Source organism: Hippocampus bargibanti, linkage group LG04 (genome assembly GCF_051943395.1).
Source record: "Hippocampus bargibanti isolate YZ-2025 linkage group LG04, ASM5194339v1, whole genome shotgun sequence".
Lineage (NCBI taxonomy): Eukaryota > Metazoa > Chordata > Actinopteri > Syngnathiformes > Syngnathidae > Hippocampus > Hippocampus bargibanti.
This window is the reverse complement of record NC_142737.1, coordinates 32,961-47,417: the sequence shown is the minus strand read 5'-3', so window position 1 is coordinate 47,417 and position 14,457 is coordinate 32,961. Positions and strand designations below refer to the sequence as shown.

Genomic DNA, 14,457 nt, shown 5'->3' with positions numbered 1-14,457 from the left:
GGGGAGTGGATTGGTCATTTTTGTATTCCTTTTTTTTTGGAACCAAGTTGCGAATGTTCCCCATCCAAAGTATGAAAAGGCCCTCGGAAACGGTGGCGAAACGTCATCATCCCAAGACACGTCCTACGTCACTCGGACGCGCCACGACAGACGTGACACTTGACGAGCCGTATTGCGACATGACGTGACGTTCGAACAACTCCACAGGACTTTTGTCTCCAAGTGTCATTATTTTGATGGTATTTTTGACCAAAATGGCCATTGAACCAACCTGTAGAGGTTTAATTCTTTTTTTTGTGCAGCAGGATAAAGTCTCCATGCCGGTTGCCTCATCCTTGGATTGCAAAATGAAAAACCGCAAGACTCGATGTGTTGTTGTCTGAGACGAAAAGACGCCATTTTGTGTTTTGTGCGATGACTGTCATGCGTGGAGAATGATTTCGGCGCGGCGCTCTGAATGTGTGCGCTTGTTGTTGCCTTGCGCTGTGCTCAGATACCCCCCAAATTTCAACTCAAAGACTGTGTCACTTCCTTCTCTCCTTTCCTCATCTCACCAACACTCTTTAAAACAATGTACATCCCCAAAATGGTGTCCCCCACTGAATATTTATTGATTTGTATCTAGTTTGTTTTTTTTTTTGGGAGGGGGGGGGGTTGCATTGTACATTCCCTCTTCTCTTGGTTTTAGATTAATATATGAATGTACATATGAATAAACAGTTTTTAAAAGAGCGAGGTGTACGCCGTCCTCATGGGTTGGAATGCATGCTTCCGAGTTTGAACACCTCGGTTTAGGAAGCCCTTGGCTTCCGAACTTTTCGCTTTACCAACGTTAGATTGATGAACATTTTACCTTGGCATACAAACTTTTTTTGGGATACACACGGAGCTGCCTCACTGAGTGAAGTGTCGTTCGTGAACGAGACCGTACTTCTCACAACAAAATGGCAGCCAACAGTTTTTGTCCTCTATTCCCCGCCCCCAGTCTTCAGTTAAAGCCAGGTGATTGGTCAAGAACACAGCAGTGAGGGGAGGTGGGATTTTACAGATAGAGAGAGTGAAGTCCCAAAAAAATGGCTGCCGACTTTTTTTCCCTCTATTCCCCGCCTCGAGTTTTCTTATAGAAACGTGAAACACTTTTACACAACAACAAGGGCAAATCAATTCTATTTTTGTTGTCATGGCAACCCAAGACAATATTGGTGCCAGTTACAGCAACATTACCGCTATAATTAGTATTTGTAATACTTATTTTAAATTAAAAAGTGATTACGTATGATGTTCTTGTACTCACACTTTGCTAACCCAGTTAAGCTTCGACGAAATAGTCAGTCAGTGTTGTGTTTGTTTCGACGTCATCACCGCGCGACGCAGGTGTATGCTGATGCGTTTGAGTTTGGACACAATAACTGACGCTAAAATTATTATTTTAAATAATTGTCTTTTTTTAAGCAAAATTATTAGAATATTTATTCAAAATAAAAAAAGTTATTATGTATGATGTTGTTAATCAACTACAAACTCACACTTTGCTAAACCGGTTAAGCTTCGACGAAATATTCAGTCGGTGTTGCGTGCGCGACGACGTCATCGCTACGCGACGGAAATGTCGACCGGGCCAGTTCTGCGCCTGCGCACTGGCGCGTCCCAGTACCTTGTGTTGTTCCTTTTCACTCCGGTATGGCGCTCAGCAAGACTTTTGGCCAAAAGCCTGTCAAATTCCAGCTGGAGGACGATGGGGACTTTTACATGATCGGCTCGGAGGTCGGTGTGTGTCCACTCGAAGCCTTTGTGCTCCTTCTTTCCCGCAACTTTAGCTTCAATGTCAACTTGTTGACCATTGTTAGCCGGCGCGCTCCCGCTGCTCAGCCGAGTTGGGGGCGTCGGTATTCCGTTCAAAGACACCCCCCTCCGGGACCCTTTTCAGCTCTTTTGTTTCTGCAAAAATCGTCGTCCAGATCTCGGATTTTTGTTTATTTCGCCTTTTGGGCTCGCGTTCTTCTCCTCTTGGACAATCCTACGTTGAATTGATCCGAGTTAGCATGCTAAGGTGCTAGCTCCGCCGCTCCGTTTGTCTCGGGTGAGCGAGCGCGTCCATCCCGAGTGAGGCGTTCACGGCAGCCAAATTCGGGCCTTCAAGGTTCGGCTCTCAAGCGCCTTTTTCGTCATTTTCAAGCCTCCATTGCCGATTTAAATAAGGGTTGGTTGCCGTTCCGAATCAGTCGGGTTTCCAGTCAGGCTTTGAGATTTAGACGAGGGGCTTAAAACAAGGCTTCGCGTTGTTGAAATGCTTCAAGAAGTTGTGTAACTGGCGGGTATCGCCGCCTGTTAAGTTGTTTCAAGCCACTTGTTTGGATTTTAAAACTCGGTTAGGATTACGCAATAAAGCGCCAGGGGGTTGTCACGCGGTTCGAGTTTCACCACACCATTATGGCTTCAAATACAATTCAAAATCGGTTTTCGACCATAACCCGTTCCATAAAACGGGGGGGGGGGGATCGAAACATTTCCCATTCTAATCAATGCAATCAACGTCTGCTTGCTTGGTAATTGATATTGAACAATACAAACACATTGGACCGCTAGACGAGATACAATTTACAGAGATCTCATCCAAACACGTCTGATTCTTAGTAAAAACTTTTTTCCACAACACGAATGCATCAGTTACAATGACAACACATGACACTAGGAAGTGGAGGAGAGTCGAGTGGTGCGTTCAGGTGTGCTCGGTTTGGTCCAGAACCCCCCCGAAAAGCCCCACATTTTTGGTGGAAAACTCAATTGGTTGTGAACCAAGACGTTGGAAACCCCAGGTTTGACTGTCATCACCTGCATTTGGTGACAAGCAAATGTGTTTTGGCTCTCAGGTCGGATTTGGGCTCTGAAAGGAGGTTGCCAATGATAAGAATCCTAATGAAAGAGCTAATAATCAATGTCATTTCTAAGCACTCAACGACACTTTAGCTAGCGTGACCGTGACGTCACGGCGTGTGTTCAGGTGGGCAACTACCTGCGGATGTTCCGGGGTTCCTTGTACAAACGCTACCCGTCCTTGTGGAGGAAGTTGGCGTCGGTGGACGAGCGCAAGAAGATCGTGGAGTCGTCGCAAGGTCAGTAGTGGCGAATGGGTCGCCTCTGCGGCGACCCATCGCCAGACTGGTCCCCGCCCTTTTCAGATCACGGTTACACGCAGCTGGCCACCAGCGTGACCTTGCTGCGGGCCTGCGAGGTGGAGGAGATCCTGGACGGCAACGACGACAAGTACAAGGCCGTCTCCATTAGCACAGAGCCGCCCGCCTACCTCAGGTAACGCCCACGCCCGGCTTTCAAACACAACGCCCGCTTTTCCCCAATCCGGGGTTGTAGCCTACGTCATTCCACACATTGTCTCTTTCCGGGGTTGTGCTTTCAAATGAAGGTTTTCAGCCCGTGTTAGGTAGGCTTTGGAAGTGGGATTTCAAGGGCGGGCCGGATTTCATCTTCTGGTGATCAATTGTGGCCCGAGCTCGCTGCGGAACTTTGGCCTTTGTAGGGAAACCATGTAGAGGGTTTCAAGCCCATGTTAGGGTACGAAATTAAACTGTCAAGACCGTGTTGGGCTTTCAAATGAAGGCCTCAGGCTTGTGTTTGGGTTCGTAATGAAATGACGGTTTCAAGACCGACCGTGTTGGGGTTTCATCTTCAGGCCATTGATTCGGCTTGTTGTTGCCCAACGGCATTGTGGAATGTTTGTCCTTGGACGGAATCCATGTTGGGGTTTCAAATGAAGGTTTCGAGCCCGGTTTAGGGTTTGAAATGAAGGGTTCAAGCCTGTGTTAGGGTTTGAAAGTGGGATTTCAAGGCTGGCTCGGGTTTCATCAATTTAGGTTGTTGTTGCCCAAGCTCGCTGCGGAGCTTTTATCCTTGTAGGCTTTCCAATGAAGGTTTCAAGCCTGTCTTAGGGTTTGAAAGTGGGATTGGATGTCCGATCACTTCAGGTTGTTGTTGCGTCCCATTTGTCCTCGCAGGGAGCAGAAGGCCAAGAGGAACAGCGCCTGGGTGCCCACGCTGCCCAACAGCTCCCACCACCTTGACGCCGTACCCTGCTCCACCACCATCAACCGCAGCCGCCTGGGACGGGACAAAAAGAGGACCTTCCCGCTCTGGTCAGGCGGCGCCGGGACTGGCGTCCCGCCACCCGGTCGGCCGGACCGTCAACTGGCTTTCTTTCTTCTGGCGTGCGCAGCTTTGACGACCACGACCCGGCCGTGATCCACGAGAACGCCACGCAGGCCGAAGTTCTGGTGCCCGTCCGGCTGGACATGGAGATCGAAGGCCAGAAGCTGCGAGACGCCTTCACGTGGAACATGAACGGTGGGTCGGTCGCTCCGTCCGTCCGTCGGGGGTGTCGGGGTCGAGAGTTTGAAAGGCGGGCGCGCATTTGGCTTTTGGATGGAAATGTGGTTGCGGCGCCGCTCGGCAGAGAAGCTGATGACGCCCGAGATGTTCTCGGAGATCCTCTGCGACGACTTGGACCTCAACCCCTTGGCCTTTGTGCCCGCCATCGCTTCCGCCATCCGCCAGCAGATGGAGTCCTACCCCACCGACGGCATCCTGGACCAGCAGACCGACCAGAGGGTCGTCATCAAGGTAGGACCGACAGCCTCTCGCCCGCCTCACGCCCACCTCTCGCCCACCTGTTGCTGGTCCCACCTTCGCCTCTATGCCCATTTCGTGCCTGGACTCTTGCCTTTCTCTCACCCTACTCAGGCCCACCTCACCCCCACTTTACGCCCGCCTCTTGCCTGCCTCCCGCGCACCCACCGCTCGCCCGTCTCATATCCACCTCTCGCCCGCCTCTCACCCGCTCCCGACCACTTCTCGCCCGCCTCACGCCCGTTTCCCCCCCTTCAGCTCAACATCCACGTGGGCAACATTTCCCTGGTGGACCAGTTTGAGTGGGACATGTCCGAGCGGGACAACTCGCCCGAGAAGTTTGCCCTGAAGCTTTGCTCCGAGCTGGGCTTGGGGGGCGAGTTTGTCACCACCATCGCTTACAGCATCCGGGGGCAGCTCACTTGGCACCAGCGGACCTACGCCTTCAGGTAGGGCAACCGGACCCCCTTCGCGGCCCGCCCACCTGACCATGTCTCCTCGCCCCCCCCCCCAAGCGAGAACCCCCTCCCCACGGTGGAGATCGCCATCAGGAACACGGGCGACGCAGACCAGTGGTGCCCCCTGCTGGAGACGCTGACGGACGCCGAGATGGAGAAGAAGATCAGGGACCAGGACAGAAACACCAGGTGGGCGTCGCCGTGGGGGATGGCTACAAGCAAGCTAGCTAGCTAATACATAGCTCAAGATAGCTAGCTATGGATGCAAAGTCATTAAAAGGAGGGGGGCTGTCGTGAATTCCAGCAGATGGCTCAACTGCTGCCATTTTTTTTCTCCTTTCAGGCGAATGAGGCGACTCGCCCACACGGCGCCAGCCTGGTAGCACGACAACATGCTGCTTCATCATCATCATCCTCACGACTACGTCCCCCCAAGTACTCTCACGTGACATGGGCTCGGACCCCCCCAGATAATGGTCAGTCAGATAATATATGTATTTCTTATGTTGTATTTGTGGTCTTTTTGTACATTTGAACGATTCTTACAAAAAAAAAAATAATAATAATAAAACGTGTTGAGGATTAACTTGAGTAAGGAAGTGACATAAGTGTCAATGGCGACAGTCACGTGACTAAAGGCAGAAAACGTGAAGCGACAAAACTAGAGTCTCATTCCTGTGGAATGTCCACTTCCTGTTGCAAAGCAAAACATTCCAACAAAATAAAACGCCACTTTCCAACTGGGCTGAGGTTTTCAAATTAAAATATTCAAGTGGCGGTATAAAACAATGAAGGTTGGGTACTTAAAGTCAGCGTCTCAAGCCAAACCACTGTTGGGTTCAAAGTTCACTTTTATTCTGAAAAAACATCCAAAAAAACACAGCTACACTTCCTGTACAAGTGGCTACAGTTGAGGAAAGAAAATAGACAAGGGGGAGGAGTCCCGTGGACCAAAAAAAAAACCCAATTAGCGCATAAAACCCGACAGTGAGCCGCTCGTCGGCGACCCGCACCGACAAACACTGCGCGCCCCCCGAAAACGAGTCACTGTGACCCCAAAACGGAGAAACAACAGCACCGGAAGCCGCCGTGACGGCGCTTGGCCAGCAGAGGGCGCCAAAAACAGCTTTTGGACTCACCGCGGGAGCACCTGAGGTTGAAAAATGTGCAGTGGGAGGGGCCCGAGGGGGCGGGGTTACAAGTTTGGACACCCGAAAAACGTCCACCCCCACGTAGCGGGGGTAACCCTCCAGGGGGGTCATCAAAAGCGGCTCCAATTTCCAGTACTGCCGTCCGCGGATCAGGTGGGCGTAGCCTAGCCAAAACAAGAACAAACGACAACATGGAGGATGGCCTCCGGGAGGCTCACGTTTTTTTTTTCAAAAGTTTCTTGGGCCCAGTCGGCCATTTTGTTACCGGAAGCGTCTCGGAAGGCGGCGTCCACGTCGGCCAAGTCGGCGAGGGCGCGTCGGTGCGCCGATTCCAGGCGGCCGCGCGGCGCGTTCAAGCGCCAGTAGCTGGCCGAGCCCAAGACGCAGATGTCGCCGCCCCAGCGTAGCGCCGCCCGGACGCCCGTCGCCGGGAGGCCCAGGTCCTGAATGGATTCGGGTCCTCGCACCCGCATTTCCGTGTCAAACACCCAGTAGCTGTCACCTGAGGGCCAAACGTCACGGAAGGATGACGAGCGACACGCACGCACGCACGCACGCACACCCACTTCCTCACTGGCTTTTTCGGCTAACGCTAACCCATTTCTTTCATCAGATGATTTTTTTTTATTATTCCGTATTCAGAAAATGGGCTCATATTTGAGGACTTTTGTGAATCATTTTTGGAGGGAATATTTTGTTTTGTTAGATTTTCTTTGGATGCGTGTATGTATATATGCGTTTATGTATGTATGCATGCATGCTTGTATTAATGTATGCATGTATGTATGCGTCTATGTATGCGTGTATGCATGTATGTAGTCTCTATTTCAGTTTTAGTCCAGCTTTTCAAATTTTTTGGTGGGGTTTTGACAGAATTGAAGCAGGCACCTTGAAAGAACCAAACGTTGCCATCTTTGTCCTCGAAAGCGGCGTCCACGCGAGCGGGGATCCCTCGCCAGTGGCGCGACGCCAGCGCCGGATAGCCCCTCTCGGGGCGGCCGTCGCGGATGCGCCACACGTAGCCCGACTTGAAGAAGAAAAGCTCGCCGCGGATCATGGACGCCGCCTCAAAGTCCGTCTGGCACGCGTCGGGCTGAATCAAAACAGACGCAAAAGAAAGTCGTCTTCTTTTCCTTTGGGCAAGCTTTTCCCTTGACGGGGTCGCCGCAGCAAATCAGTGTCCTCCATCTTGAGAGGTTTGATCCGCATGTTTGTTTTGGCCAAGCTTTTACGTCGGATGCCCTTCCTCACACAACCCTGTGTATTTTTCCGGGCTTGGGACCGGCACGAGAAGACTTCTGTCCCTTTGTGGCCACAGAACAAGCAACTCGCTCAGTAAAAGGCTCCCAAACACAAAATGGTCATTGGCGCAGCAACATTCGGAAAAAGGCAAAAACTAGACTCACCATTTGATGACAATGCTCTGATCTTACCGTGAAATGGGCATGCATCTCTTTCCCATAAGTGCAGCATCTTCAGATGACATTTCATAAAGTTCCTCTGAATTGATTTGTAACAGTGAGGATTCAAATACTTCAACATGTACGTGGACGTCAAATATGGCCGACGAAAAGTCCGACTTGGGTTTGCCACCTTTTGCATTAGCGTGACTCACGTGCGGGAGAATCTCGTTGGACTGGGGATGCGATGGCGGCGACGGCGAGGTTGCGGGCGGCGTCCCGTACAGGTATTGGATGGCGCGCCGGTCGTCGTGGCTCAGCCGCAGCGGGTACGAGAAGGAGTAGTAGGCGGACATGATGGCGCCGGCCTCCTCCGAGTGAAGAAGGCCCAAAACGTGGCCAAACTCGTGAGCCGCCACCTGGAGGAGGTCCGTGCCTAAGCGTTGCGCACACCGCGAGCAGCAGCATCATCATCATCATCATCATCCAATCCAATACATTGGATTTATTAGCGCCTTTCAAAACTCTCAAGGTCACTTCAAAGTCACACAATCAGTTTTTCTGCGGGTGAGCAGCGGCAGCCACACAAGCCAGCGTTCGCTCAACCAGGAATAACTCGGATAGATAGAAATCTAGCTAGCTTACTAATACATAGCTAGCTTGAGAGCCAGCCAGCTAATAGCTAGCTATAAATAGCTATATAACCAAGCAGATATAGCTAGACATACAGCTACTTAATAGATAGATAGCTAGGTAGCTAAATAGATAGCTAGATAGCCAGCTAGTTAATCGATGCAAATTTCCCCATTGCGGGACGAATAAAGGTTTTCTCATTCTGATAGCTAGTTAGCCAGCCAGATAGATAGCGAGATATCCAACTAGCTAATGGCTAGCTAGCTAGATAGATAGCAAATAGATAGTTAGCTAGGTAGCCAGCTAGATACCCAGCCAGCGAATAGCGAGGTAGACAGCCTGATAGCTAGGTTGATATCCAGCCAGCTAATAGATAGCAAGCTCGGTAGCCAGCCAGATACCCAGCTGGATAGCTAGCTATGCTTGTCTGTGACTGTCAAGTGTCCTTGAGAGCTTTGAAAGGCGCTTAAAATGTAATGTATTATTACTATTATTATTAGCTAAATATCCAGGCAGCTAATAGCTAGCTATCTAGGTAGCAAGCCAAATAGTCAGCTAGATAGCTAGCTAAATATCCATCGAGCAAATAGATATATAGCTAGGTAGCCAGCCAGATAGATAGCTAGATAGCCAGCTAGTTAACTCCTAAATGATATGAGTCTGGAGCCACGTGAGATATCTGTTTGTATTCTTGCTGCCATGTTTTAGCTAGCGTTTGGTTATGTTTGTTAGCGTTCTCTTGTTTTCATGTTTTTTGGAGGGTTAGCAAGTTAGCATGATGTTTGTGGGCTTTCTTCAATACCTTTTTGAGGGAATATTTATGTTTGTTTTGTTAGATTGCGGGTCATTTTGGATTGTTGAAATATGAATCATTCTTTTTTGATGGATTATTTTCACGTTATGATCAATATTCTTTCGAGCTTTTTTTATAAAATTTAACCCAGCATTATTTCTATCAAATCTATTGTTCACGGTCTTTTTCATGATCTTTTTTGTTAGCGCGGTGGCGTGCTGCTTGGTATTTGAAGGTACAGTGGTACCTCAGCTGACAAACTCAATTGGTTTCCAAAAAGTGTGTGAAAGGCGAAAAGTGTGTCTTCCAAACGTTGATTTCCCATAAGAAACCATTCAAATGGGAATAATTTGTTCCCAGGTCCACGTGAAGCGTACAGTAATTTGCATGGCAGTTAAGCCGTTCTTGGTCTGGTTCTTTACCGCGCCCTTGAGATTCTTTAGCTTCCCTTTTAGCCGTATGACAATGCGGCTAGCGTATGACTATAAATGTTTTTCTCCTTGGGGTGTTGGGGGGCCGGAGGGGGTCTAGAAAGTATCTTTACCTGCAGCTAGGTAAACATTCATTAGCAATTAATTAGTGGCACGTTTCCCTGCACGGACGCAATAACGGGTAAATTAGCTTGAGCGTGCTTAGCCTAGCACTGAAGTGACCAGTTGATCTGACTGACCCATGTGGTTTCCGAGCGTCCAGGCCTCGTCGTAGTCGAAATGGACGCAATAACGGGTAAATTAGCTTGAGCGTGCTTAGCCTAGCACTGAAGTGACCAGTTGATCTGACTGACCCATGTGGTTTCCGAGCGTCCAGGCCTCGTCGTAGTCGAAATGGACGCAATAACGGGTAAATTAGCTTGAGCGTGCTTAGCCTAGCACTGAAGTGACCAGTTGATCTGACTGACCCATGTGGTTTCCGAGCGTCCAGGCCTCGTCGTAGTCGAAATGGACGTCTCCTTGGCGATGCGTTTTGGGGAAGAAAGCGTGAGCCAGGATCCCGCCGGGCCCGTCGAACGGGAGGTGGTCGCCGTGCCAGGATCTGCGCCCGACAAAAAGCAAGTGGAGTTGCGCCGGGCTCGACGCCGATGAGCAATTTGCTGGCCAACCTGGCAAAGTCGATGCGGATGTCGGCTTGGCCGGCGTGGATCTCGCTGAAGGTCAACGGCGTCACGTCGCTCCAGATCTTCAGCGCTTCCCGCAAGATGCGGCGGACCTTCTCCCGGCCCATCTGCCACGGGAAGCGCACAATCCTACACACAACAACAACAAACAAAACACACACAGATCTATAGATTTCTTCATTTCGTTGTTGATTGATTTATTTGCTGGTTTATTGATCAATTTATTTTATTTATCTGTTTATTCATTAATGCATGTGTTTATTTGTTTTTTCATTTATGTATTGATGTATCCAATTGTGTGTTGATTTATTTATTTTTTAGCTAATGTAATCGAATGTAATATGTATTTCTTTATTTATTTGCTGGCTTGTTTATTTCTTTGTTCATTTATTTATTAATTTGTTCATTCATTCATTTATATATTTATGTAATTGTTTATTTATTTGTGTGTTTATGTATTTATTTATTGCGACATTTATTTATTTATTCATTTGTTTAGTCAATCATTTATGTGTTTGTTCATTTATGTATCTAATTATTTGTGTGTTAATTTATTTATTGACCAATTTATTGATCTAATATACGTATTTATGTATTTATTTGTATTTTGTCCAAGATTGCGCCCGAGTAGGCAGCCATCAGCAAGTGTTTTGTCTTTTCTTTTCTGTGCGTGGCGTGGAACGGATACGGATTGTTTGTCAGCATTTTTGGCCACGACATTCATCAAGGAGGAGACTGTGCTGAGCGCTTGCGCCTTCTCGCCAGCATGGAGAGGCCACCACTCTTTTGGAATGGGAGGAATGTCGGAGCCATTTGACTGTCATCGCCGGACACCAGAGGGGGCCATTGTGCTTTTTTGCGCCTGTCATGGGCAGGCGGCATCTTCACAGCCCCGCTTTGTTCAGCGGAAAGGTCGGTGCTGTTGGACAGTCTGCGGTTGGATGGATGCATGGCTCGAGGAGCCCGCGATAAGAAGAAAGCAGCGTCAGCGCAGAGCGCCGATGCGTATGTGGAACTGTCGCGGCTTGGAATTGAAGCGGATTTATGTGGAACAGGAGATGTGAGACAATGTCTTTTCTTTCGTCAATGGATGCTACAGCTGCGTGTTTGCTTTCAACATTTAGCTTGTAGTCGACGTGCACATTCCACCATGATGTCCCTGATCCACTGGTGGAAAGACGCTTTGATCCTCTCCTCTTTCATCTTGAACTGCTTCATGTCATCACAAAGAGGGTACAGCAAGTCCTGAAGAATGACTGTCTCTCTACGTCTTTGTCATATTGTCTCTATGCTGTCCTATTATTTGTTATGTAGTTTGTTTTTTTGTTCTTTTGACTTCAAGACGGCGCCGCGAGAGTGGCTGCCTTTCCAGCAGCTCATCTATTTCGGTTTTCTACTTTCATTCCTTTCATCACTTTGCTGCTGTGAAATGTCAATTTCTCCACTGTGAGACTAATAAAGGCATATCCAATCCAATCCAAAGTGATTGATTTGCTGGCTTATGTAGTTATGCACTGGCTTATTTATTTTGTTTATTTATTTACGTATTTGTATATGTATTTATTCATTTACATATTTACTTATTCATTTACGTATTTATTCATTTACATATTTATTTCCGTATTTATTTATTTGCGTATTCATTTATTTGTGTGCTTATGTATTTATTTATTGTGACCGTTATTCATTTATTTATTTATGTGTTTTTGTGTTTGTTCATTTATGTATTGATGTATCTAATTATGTGTGTGTTGATTTATTTTTTGGCCCATTTATTTGTTTATCTATTATTTTATGTATTTATTTATTGGCTGATGTATGTATGTATTTATGTGTTATGTACCGATGTCGATGTGTGTCGATGTTTATTTCTGAATGTGTTGATTTGTTTGTTGTGTCACATCCTGATTGGCGTCAGGTGCGCGCCCCTCCTCACTCCCCTCCCCTCCCTTGCTCCTCCCCTGCACCTCCCCTCCACCTCTCCTCCCCTCCCCCGCACCTCCCCTCTCCTCCCCTCCCCTAACCCCTGCCCGCTCCTGCAAGCTAGCCCAGCTGATGCCAATCCCACTGCTTGTGCCTGACCTCCTGACTGTAAAGGTGACCCGGTGAGGCTCGCCCGGCGTCTTTCCTCCTGGGCGACTTTTGGCCTGAGCTCGTTTGCAAGGTTGGTGGTGCCGCCCGCCCGCTCGCTCGCTCGTTGCTGCCTGGCTTTTCCGTTTGGTTCTTTTCTGGTTTTCACCCCTGCGAGCCTCTTTTCAACCGATTTCTGTCTCCATCCAATATTTTGGATCCAGCTCCCCTTTTTGTCCGACGGGTTCATGTCGATTGATGTATCTATTGGCTTATTGATTTGTTGCCTTGAAAAAAAAGAGTGTGCATGCAGGCTAGTGTATGTTTTTAAGCTAGCTTACAAAATGGACCAAAGCCTGAATGAGCATCCGTCACTGACACTGCGCCGTATGGTCACTTCAAATACGATCATCAAAGTGATGGCTCTGAATGGCTAACTTGTCTCACTAGCTAACTTGCTCATGTTTGCCCGCCCGCTAAAAATAACCGGGCCTCGGTGCGTTTAGCATGTTGTCAGCACGTTAGCGTAGCTAACCTGTAGGTGAGGTCGTTTTTGTCCAGGCGTCCCCCGTAGAGGACAAAGCGTCTGCGTCGGTGTCCTGGCGGGAGCAGACGTGTCCGCCGGCTGTCGGCCGAGTCGGGAACGCCGCAGCGGGGACGCTTCCCCGGCCGCCCGGTGCTGTTGGACAGCGCGACATCCTTGAAGAGGTTGCGGGCGTCCGGGAGCTCGACTCGCTTCTTCGGCTCGGGGAATTTCTCAGGCACCTGTGAGGAGCAGTCGGGGATGGTGAGTCCTGGCATCTTGCTCAGTTTTTCGGGCGTGACGGTGGTGCGGCGTGCAGTTTTAATTGGAAGGCGGGGCCACCATGTCATTATCCCGGCGAAAAATGTTGCATTTCACGAACCGCCAGAAAACCGAGAATAAAAAGCATGATGGAGAATGCGGGCATCGACCCCACTGCCTCTCACGTGCTAAGCAAGCGCTGTACCACTTGAGCTAATTCCCCATTGCTCATCTACTTGCATTGTCACTATTTAAAAAGAACTCTCTATGGTCAACCAGTAAAATACAAAAATCCACACGGAGAATGTGGGCATCGGCCCCACTGCTTCTCGCAGCCTAAGCAAGCACTCTACCACTTGAGCTTATTCCTCAATACATACCTAGCAAATGATTACTATTGAAGAGCTTCTAACTATCATCAACCATGCAGCAAATTACAAAAATCCACACGGAGAATGTGGGCATCGGCCCCACTGCTTCTCGCAGCCTAAGCAAGCACTCTACCACTTGAGCTAATTCCCCCATATCTACCAGTCATATGATCACAATTTAAAAACAAATCTAACCATCTTCAAAATACCAAAATCCAAATGGAGAATGTGGGCATCCGTCCAACTGCTTCTTGCATGCTAAGCAAGCAGGCGACCAATTGAGCTCATTGCCCATTGCTGCAACCACTCTTCTTCTTTTCCTCTCGGCTTTTCCCTACAAGGGGTCGCCACAGCAAATCAGAGAGTATAAACATCAATCCAAACGTCCGTCAGGTGTCAAGATTTGTGGAACTTGGGTGGGGGTTGCGGGTCCCCCTCGCAACCGAATCCAAAGCAAGAACCGAATTGGTGCCCTTAAGAACCAAAAGCACCAAAGCCAAAGTGGCTCCTCCAAGTTCCACTCCGTCGGAGGCCGTCGGAGGCCGTCGGAAGCCGTCGGAAGCCGTCGGAGGCCGTCGGAAGCCGTCGGAGGCTCTCAAAAGCACATCAACAAAAGCAGGAAGTCAACAAGACTCCAAAACACGCCCCCGCCCGCACACAACCGCTCGATCCACGCGCGCCGACGCCAACAAGGCGACCGCAAAGGAGTCCCGAGCGGCTCACCGGCGAGTCTTGGCGGCGGCCGCCGGCGGCGCCGGGCGCGCACTCCGGCCCGAGCGCGGCCAGCGTGACGATGAGGAGCCACCGGCGCGGGAAGCCGCCGGAGGCGTGCGCGCTCGTCCGCATCTCGGCCGCTGCTCTGCTGCTCGTCGCCCGCTTGGCTCGCCTCGACTCTTCTTTGTTCTCCGCACGCGCGCTGACACAAACTACGCACACACGCCGCGCGCACTTTCCTCGCTCTGCACCGCGTGACTGTTAACCGCTTGCGTGCCAAAACGTGCGATGGCACTTTCGCCCCAACTCCAAACGTGCGCTCAAATACTTT

General features: G+C 49.4%; 2 protein-coding genes across 2 annotated transcripts; one reads left to right on the top strand and one right to left on the bottom strand.

Moving 5' to 3' along the window:
• The first annotated feature begins 1,607 nt into the window (after nt 1-1,607).
• Nucleotides 1,608-5,636, top strand: LOC148898560 (SWI/SNF-related matrix-associated actin-dependent regulator of chromatin subfamily B member 1). Its single transcript, XM_088993259.1, has 9 exons — nt 1,608-1,764; nt 3,002-3,113; nt 3,180-3,309; nt 4,011-4,148; nt 4,229-4,356; nt 4,466-4,632; nt 4,897-5,087; nt 5,154-5,285; nt 5,440-5,636. The coding sequence occupies exons 1-9, from the start codon at nt 1,681-1,683 to the stop codon at nt 5,477-5,479; spliced, it is 1,122 nt and encodes a 373-aa protein (XP_088849385.1). The 5' UTR covers nt 1,608-1,680; the 3' UTR covers nt 5,480-5,636.
• Nucleotides 5,637-5,808: 172 nt separating this feature from the next.
• mmp11a (matrix metallopeptidase 11a) lies at nt 5,809-14,433 on the bottom strand. Its single transcript, XM_088993258.1, has 8 exons — nt 14,136-14,433; nt 12,793-13,022; nt 10,173-10,316; nt 9,972-10,105; nt 7,863-8,083; nt 7,136-7,340; nt 6,513-6,749; nt 5,809-6,411 (listed from the first exon to the last, which is right to left on the bottom strand). The coding sequence occupies exons 1-8, from the start codon at nt 14,256-14,258 to the stop codon at nt 5,936-5,938; spliced, it is 1,770 nt and encodes a 589-aa protein (XP_088849384.1). The 5' UTR covers nt 14,259-14,433; the 3' UTR covers nt 5,809-5,935.
• Between the last annotated feature and the right edge of the window lie 24 nt (nt 14,434-14,457).

Bases quoted from the DNA above. Each gene is read 5' to 3' on its own strand.
- mmp11a (XM_088993258.1), bottom strand. From the start codon at position 14,258: ATGCGGACGAGCGCGCACGCCTCCGGCGGCTTCCCGCGCCGGTGGCTC. The intron at 10,317-12,792 runs GTTAGCTACGCT...TGTTGTGTGTAG, and splicing joins AAAAACGACCTCACCTACAG to GATTGTGCGCTTCCCGTGGC. The intron at 6,412-6,512 runs GTAACAAAATGG...TGTTTTGGCTAG, and splicing joins CGCCTTCCGAGACGCTTCCG to GCTACGCCCACCTGATCCGC.
- LOC148898560 (XM_088993259.1), top strand. From the start codon at position 1,681: ATGGCGCTCAGCAAGACTTTTGGCCAAAAGCCTGTCAAATTCCAGCTG. The intron at 4,633-4,896 runs GTAGGACCGACA...CCCCCCCTTCAG, and splicing joins ACCAGAGGGTCGTCATCAAG to CTCAACATCCACGTGGGCAA. The intron at 5,088-5,153 runs GTAGGGCAACCG...CCCCCCCCCAAG, and splicing joins CAGCGGACCTACGCCTTCAG to CGAGAACCCCCTCCCCACGG.